The sequence below is a fragment of the Medicago sativa genome, chromosome 7, assembly GCF_051527215.1.
Source record: "Medicago sativa cultivar Bolivia chromosome 7, Bolivia_mono, whole genome shotgun sequence".
In the NCBI taxonomy this organism is placed as follows: Eukaryota; Viridiplantae; Streptophyta; class Magnoliopsida; order Fabales; family Fabaceae; genus Medicago; species Medicago sativa.
In genome coordinates this window covers 94,417,777-94,425,437 of record NC_140755.1, presented here as the reverse complement: position 1 = coordinate 94,425,437, position 7,661 = coordinate 94,417,777, and the positions used below count along the sequence as shown (strand labels likewise).

The 7,661-nt window shown below is 33.5% G+C and overlaps 1 protein-coding gene and 1 non-coding gene across 7 annotated transcripts; both read right to left on the bottom strand.

Moving 5' to 3' along the window:
* On the bottom strand, positions 1-74 carry TRNAN-GUU (transfer RNA asparagine (anticodon GUU)). Its single transcript has one exon. It is a non-coding gene; the product is annotated as a tRNA-Asn (tRNA).
* Positions 75-1,151: 1,077 nt separating this feature from the next.
* Positions 1,152-7,269, bottom strand: LOC146910535 (uncharacterized). 6 transcript variants are annotated; one of them, XM_085731127.1, is made up of 8 exons: positions 6,706-7,269; positions 6,371-6,436; positions 5,625-5,789; positions 4,782-4,874; positions 4,556-4,699; positions 2,768-2,875; positions 1,873-1,924; positions 1,152-1,768 (listed from the first exon to the last, which is right to left on the bottom strand). In XM_085731127.1, exons 1-8 carry the CDS (start codon positions 7,102-7,104, stop codon positions 1,737-1,739), a joined length of 1,059 nt encoding a protein of 352 aa, XP_085587253.1. In that variant the 5' UTR covers positions 7,105-7,269; the 3' UTR covers positions 1,152-1,736. The 6 variants fall into 6 exon arrangements, with proteins under 6 accessions (XP_085587253.1, XP_085587250.1, XP_085587248.1 ...); XM_085731124.1 differs by having other exon boundaries at positions 4,782-4,871; positions 6,706-7,239; XM_085731122.1 differs by having other exon boundaries at positions 5,625-5,792; positions 6,706-7,225.
* Positions 7,270-7,661: the final 392 nt, after the last annotated feature.

Sequence of the window (7,661 nt, the reverse complement as noted above, 5' to 3'; positions counted from 1 at the left end):
CGCTAGAAGGAGGGGTTGAACCTCCGACCTTGTGGTTAACAGCCACACGCTCTAACCAACTGAGCTATTCCAGCTACTTGCTTGGTTATCACAAATATTAATATTTATTTTCATTATTCGGTGAAAAAAATTACATCCAACAATTATTTTAACAACGTTAGTTCCCACATCAATCATATCTAATCAATAAAAATGATATACCATTTTGAGTTGGATTTTTTTTTATTTTCAATTATAATCTTAAACAAATTTGTTAATAAGAATGTCCTTAAAAAAAACGGTATTCATTCATTCAAATTGACAGAGTACATCAATACAACAGCGTGTTCAAAATCGCTAAAAGCGCAAATGGTAAATCGAACAAACTCATAACACCCAAATTAATAGCATAGCAAAATGCCTACTCATAATATGATAATATCTAAATCACCGAAATACTCATGCTTCCAGATTTGCAACGTCGACGGCCAAATCATTGATTGAATCTATAATTGCCTAAAATTGCACAAGACGCAATCTTTTAGTATGAACCAAATGAACACCGTAACAAAACGCGAAATTAAACAACGCTGCACAAAATGAGGAACAACACAATTAAAAATTAAAAAATTCTTCTTTAACAACGTCAAATACTTAAATTTCAAATGTATTGAATACAAAAAAATTCTTAAAAAAAGTATCATTTAAGGTCTTTAAAGAGTGTTGCGGTGACACTCGTCAGCATTTTTCTTAATTAAATATTCAATTTAGTTTTTTATTTTATTTTTTTGACAGAAATACTCAATTTAGTGTTTACCATTATCAGCCTAGTCCTCTACATTATCATAATTTCAATTTGTTACCTAAAATTATAAACATTAATCAGGTTAGTCCCTTATGTCTATTAGTTAATATAATTAGGAGTTTTAATGTATCAAGTTGATAAGCTACGACCTTTTAGTTAGCAACAAGTTGGTAAGGGACCAAACCTTATCAACTATCCACGTCGTTCAGCCAATTCATCCCACAAATACGAGGAATCAATTTGACACAACTAAGTGATTTAAGTTTTGATACTCTTCTTGATTGATCCCGATAAGATTTCGGTGATGGAACTTTAAAATGAAGTATACCCAATGCTCAAACAACAGAAAATTGACACAATCAAAAAATAATCTTTAAGGGTTCAATATATGATCATTTCAAACCATGTTGAGTTTAATAATGTAATAATAATTACAAGAAATGAAACATCACTTTCAGCTAAGAAGCATAATTAGTCTAATAATTTAATAATAATCATCTCTGCAATAGACAATAAAGAGTTTCATGTCTACCATATGCCCCAAGAATGAAAATCATAAAATCCAACTTCAGGCTAATGGGAATCTTTCACTCCGCAGGCTTTGACAAAATTTGAAAAGTTCTGATGTTAAAGATTACCTATGAAGCACGGATACGGACACCGACACCGAACACGACACGGACACTGACACGGCTGGCTGCAACGCCGACACAGCTGGCTGCTGTTGAGAACCAATACCTAGCTTGTATCAGTAAAACTACATTGGACTAGAAAACATAACCAAATGGTCATGAACAGTGATAGAGGACTAGTTCAAAACGGTTCGTTCTTGAGGTTTTGATTGCTATATGATTTTGATACCGATAAATGAAAGAACAATGACAAGAGTCCGTATATTGAAGGTGTTCTGCCACAAATCCAAAACATAACCATTAACTGTGCTACGAATGAATTAACCTACATACTCCTCCTGAACTTGGCCATCTGTAGAATTAGAGAAAGCATAGCAAGGTTTAACAAGTACATGCAAATGAAGAGGTGCACGTACATTAAAGATGAACAAATATTTAAGATTTTGAAAGCCTCACCAGCAAGTTGGATGGCTAAATTTGCTTGAGCATCAGCCTCGGAGTTGAAGTTCTTGACAAAGGAAACAGAAAGTTATTTTTAAAGCACAAATAAAAGCATCTGAAGTCTTAATAATGCGCGTATATAAGATTTAAGTAAGGAGAAGTTCTTTTCCCAACACATTAAATCTCAAAGAATAAAAGTGATTCATTAAACAAATGATTCCTAAAAGGAAAAACAGTTAATATGCAATGAAGGAGTTGACTTTAGTAGGCGGCCTGCTTGGGAAGTAGAATTACCATCTAGGAAATTATTCCCATCAAGATATCAACAAATTGCCACATAGAAAGCAAACTCAACCACAAAGGGGATGGTGTGCTGTATTTATAGGAATCAATGAAAACATATATGTAGCACTATGGAGGCAATGCAGAGCATCAAGTAGGCGTGTATCTAAGGACGGAACAAAACCTAAAGATTCCATCCTGTGATTGGTGAATTTGAACTTGATTATAATAGGACATGAGCTTAAAAATAAATATATTTTGGTTCACTAAAAAGATTGGAATTAAGAATCAAACAATACTCCATTCTATTCTTCATCGTTATATTCTATTTGTGCACTAAATACTACCTTCATCTCATTGATTTTTAGTGTTAAAATACTTAATAGATGATACCCTTAGGTTGAAAGGGTTCCAACAATTTGTCTGTCACGAAAACAAATCTTTTAAGAAAAGGTGAAAATTATAACGTTAAGTTTCAGAATGCATCACATGTTCACATTTTTTGAGCTATACTAAGAACACTAATCTCTCCTATTTTAGATAATTTGCAAGATTGAGGTACCCGACAAATAGCTAATATAAAGCCAAATGAAATTCCATATACACAAAAACAGAAAACTGTGCCTACCCTTAGAACATGACTGATCTGGAATGACGCAAATTTATCCTTGAGTTCTTTGGCCACCTTATACAATGTAAACAAGTTCTCGTTCTTGACCTTCCATGAACCATCAATCTGTTTCATGCAGCAGCATTGGAAAATTGAAGTGAGACAAACGGTAAATAATAGTGACCATATGCTAGAAATGAGAATGAAGTGGATTGGAATAATTTGACTCCGGTCTATCATTTGTTAAAACTGATTATAGTGATTTTATTCTATTTTGGATTGTCCTATTCCAACTTAGAATAGGAACAACTTATTAGGGTGTTTGGATTTATTAGATCTGTTTATAAGCCTTCAACGTAGTTATGTAAACTTTTGAGATTCTTCCGTTATTTTATGATATATAGTAGATTTTTGGATCAGAGGACTATGCCCTAGATAAGTACTACAGGTTTTTCAGGGAGAAGTATCGTACGACGACAAACAATATTGAATTATTCTACATCAGAAATAAGGTTAGAGACCAAAAAGTACCTAGATGAAATAAGATGTTTTTCCCGTACTTAGTTGACCTTTTCAAGGGTAACTTGATTTACACTAAATTACTTTCCCCCGATATGACGTATAAAATATCTGACTATGAATCTGTGGTTTGTTCCGTTATTGTGTCTCCTAGGCCCTATGGCACAAACTAGAGAGAAAAAGAAGGCGTTCCAAAGTGTATTCATGTGACAGTGCCACTAAGCCACTCACATGCAGATAGCTGGTGCATAACAGATGGACAAAGAAAACTTCAGGTAAGTGTGTGTTAACGGTATCAAGTATAGGATGGTAGTATCGATCTATACACAACTAGAACATAGTAATTTCAGGTAAATCATCAAATTGGAAAGCTTTGATTTAGTCTATTCATTCAAAGATGATAAAACAATACATGTTAAGCGACTGTTTAAGTTTTTATGATAACTTAATACAGCAGAAGACAAATTTGATATTCTTAGTCTAGCTGATTCCACAAAATAACTACATCATTAAAGTAAAGAATGTCACAACCAACCTACTGTTTTTCTTAATACACTTATGATTTTAACTTGGGGTTATCAAAACCAGTGAGTGAGTATATCATGTTTACAACATACTTAATATTTTTAAAGGCTGAAAAACTGATGGGTTGACGGTAAAGGCTAGGCTATGTTAATTTCTTCGGGGAGCGAAGTTTTTCCACATTTTGGTTACAAAGGAAGTTGTAAAACAAGGTGAGGGGATGAAGAAAGATTGGCTCGTGCCTCAAAGTGAGTATGAAAACTCAATGCGAGTTTTTGTACACAGAATTTAATGGAGCAAAGTATTCTATTATGTTTTCCTCAATTCCACTCTTAACAAATCCAACGTTTGCTTCTTTTTCAAAGGCATTTCTAAATCTATTTTATTTAAAATTATAATATGTACTAATAACACATTTTGTCTTATCTAACTCATCTACCAAATGCTACCAATGGAAATGAAACCTAACATTTAGTGCTTCCAAAGGATGCTAGATCCCATAAGGCCATTGGCAAAGAGGCAAACATCTATGAACATAAACTTTGAGTATTCTCTCAAAATTAATCAAGTTTATCACAGTACTGTTTATAACTTTATATTTTATACACGGTTTCTGATAAATGTTCAATCCAAAAATAAGGAAAAGATTACAGCACCATAAGATGCAAAAACTAAAGAAACAATGAAAATGTACTGTAATAAAATGTATAAACATTTAGTCATGTTAGCATAAACTTAAAATAGAGAAGAATATAAATGGCCAACCTGCATGCACACAAGTTTAGAGTCCCCTTGTATACAGATATTGGTGAATCCTTTTTTAAGAGCATATCTCATTCCCAATATCATTGCACGATATTCAGCAACATTGTTTGTTGCTATACCCACACCTTCACGAACCCTATAAATCTTTAAAGTAATAATAGTTAAAGTGATCAGATCAATAATTGTATGGAAATTAAGCATATTCACGGGAACATCGGATGTGTACCAAATTCCCATCTTTGGATCGCAGAATAGCCCCAGCACCAGCTTTTCCAGGATTTCCTTTTGAAGCACCATCGAACTCAACAATACAAGTCTTCTGTGCAAGGATATATGACTATGAATAAGTATATAAATCATAAAGAATTAATCAAAAGATTTCATTCAAAACTCTATGGAAGACAAAATCAACAATAGTAACTAGAGAGCCTCCAGTGAACACCCGATCATTATTGAGTCTGCAATTAAAATAACAGGTAGGAAATAATGTAACTAGCCCTGATTGCATCGAGTATCTTAGGATAAAATACAGGGAACCCTTCAACCTTTAACCACAACTTAGTTGCACAAGAAATCCTGTGGCCCAAAACTTGACAAGTTCAGGAAACCAGTTGCTATGTTTTCAACCCCATGGTGGTTTTCAATTTTCTCAAAGAGCATTGCTACACAGTAAGATTTTTTTGTACGCTCCATCACAAATTGTCTTGGTTGAGTTTAAGTGAACAAATTCTAATTTAAAGTAAAGAATGTTACATTCCAGTGAAGGGAGTTGGACACTTAAATGCATTTCAGTCAATACTTTTCAAGGTGCAAAGAGACTCAGACAGTACCCCAAGTAACCAACATCCTGTATTGGAAGATCTCATAAAATGAGACTTCAGTCAAAAAGGAAAGAAACATAATGCAATTGGCCCTGACTATGACACAATAGTTTACAGATTAAAATATCCATGGTTACATAATAGCACCTGCATGTGGAGACAATGCACCAACGATTGTCGTAGAAATAGGGGAACCCTGAGTAAACATCATTTTGCATATATGAGCATTAGTATAGTTTTCTGCTTACATTTGCAAGTGAAGATGCTTCGCCCACAGCAGTACGATCTAACTTGACTTGCTTTCTCAAGGGATCTCTATTTGCAAGTGAAGATGCTTCGCCCACAGCAGTACGATCTAACTTGACTTGCTTTCTCAAGGGATCTTCAGAGATAGATGTCAAACCAGTTGCTTTCTGCTAAGCAATTAAAAAAATGTATGTGTTAAGACATTTACTCGCAAAAAAGTCTGGATAGTGCACACAGTTATGAAGAATCAACACATTAAGAAAAAAGACCCAACTGTGACCCTAATCACAAGGCAATACCACCAACTATCGTGTCAAGGACCTTCGGCGTGTTTGATTAGAGAAAATGGTTTCATTTCCTGTTTACATTAATAATTAGAAAAGTACAGCCTAATTTTCACTTTTCCTATTTTCAAATATTGGTATTTGTATTTGAAACACTGTAAACCATTTTTTTTTTTCTTTTGCTGTTTCTGGAAACAGTGAAGTGATAATTAGGTGGTAACTTGTAACTTTTGGTAAAATCAAGAAAGATTCTCTCAAACCAAATAAGTCCTTAATAGCTTACATCAACAACATTTCTCATGTCTCGACTAATATTAGACTCAATGGAGGTTTCTTGCTGAAAATGTGTGTGTATACTTTTTCTCAATATGAAAATGATGACAAATTGATAATTGCAGATACATAATAATGGACCTCTGCTTTTCTGATAAGCATGTCATAAATTCAAATGGTATGAAACTTACCACATCATCTTGTTCAAGCACTCCTAGAGCTCTCTTTTTAGATGTATCTGAATTTGATGTGGGATCCTGAGACACATAATAAATTTTCTGATTTCTTCATAAACAAACCTAAAACCACATTAAAGGTGTCTAGGGAGAAATCATAGTACGTCAATGGAACAAAACTGTGGCAGCTATAATATAGAATACAATCTTTAAAAGTTATTTTAACACAAAATAGGTGTTACACAATTGTAAATTTGTAATTAAGAAGGAACTGAACCTAGCTGTTGACTGTTGATAATTGAAAATGTATTTGAAACACTAGTTCAAATAACATTGAAACTGGTATTTACCTGGAAAGGACAAGGAACAAGTGTGCCAAACAAATCCTCTTTAAAATCAGAGGCTCTAATTGTGTATAAAGCATTCTTTAGTCCATGCGAGAGAAGGTACTCTTCGGTTTCGTTGGACATGGAATATCCCTTGTATACACTAACAGGAGGATCACATACTGAAGATCCAACTTGAGCCTGAGAATGAGTGAGAGTATTGTAAATTCCAACAACATCCCCTTTCCTCACAACATAAAAAGCATCCCTTTCAGCTTTCATTTTTCGTAGTTTATTTTCTAGTGGAGTAAACAAGAATTGAGAACTAAAAGAAGAATGATGTGATTTGAAGGTGTGAGGAGGAGTTGTAATTGTTCTTCGGAGTATGGTAGGGAGGTGGGTGAAGAAAGCAGCAGCGTTCATCAATGATTTTGATGCCCTAACGATCTGTTGGGGAATTTCTACAAGAACGGAAGAGGAAAGCGGCGGCGGGAGAACCAATGAACCAGAAACTGGGCTCCCAACATTCTCTAGTCATAGGGTTAATTTGAAAATTTTAGGACTACCTTTCAAAATTTGAAAATTTATAAATAAGGAATTCTAAATTTATAGTAGCTTTTAATTTAACTTTAACAAAACAAGTCATAATTTTTAATCATTTTAAAATTAATCAAATCAAATAAAATAGCAATGAACATTGTTTAGATATCGTAGATAATAGTGAAATACTCCCTCTGTCCCTATATGTAACCACCCATTTAACTTTATTTTTGTCCCTAAATCTAAACCTCTTTTCAAATTACTAGATGCATTTATTATTTTTTTCTTAAACATACCCGTAATTAATACTACTAACTTGTTTTGAAATTTAAAGAGTCAAATTTAATACATATGCAAACAAAGGACAATATGGCAATATTAACAAACATAACAGACATAATAATTACATTGTCAGCTTTTCTTAAGAAATGTGAAAAAAG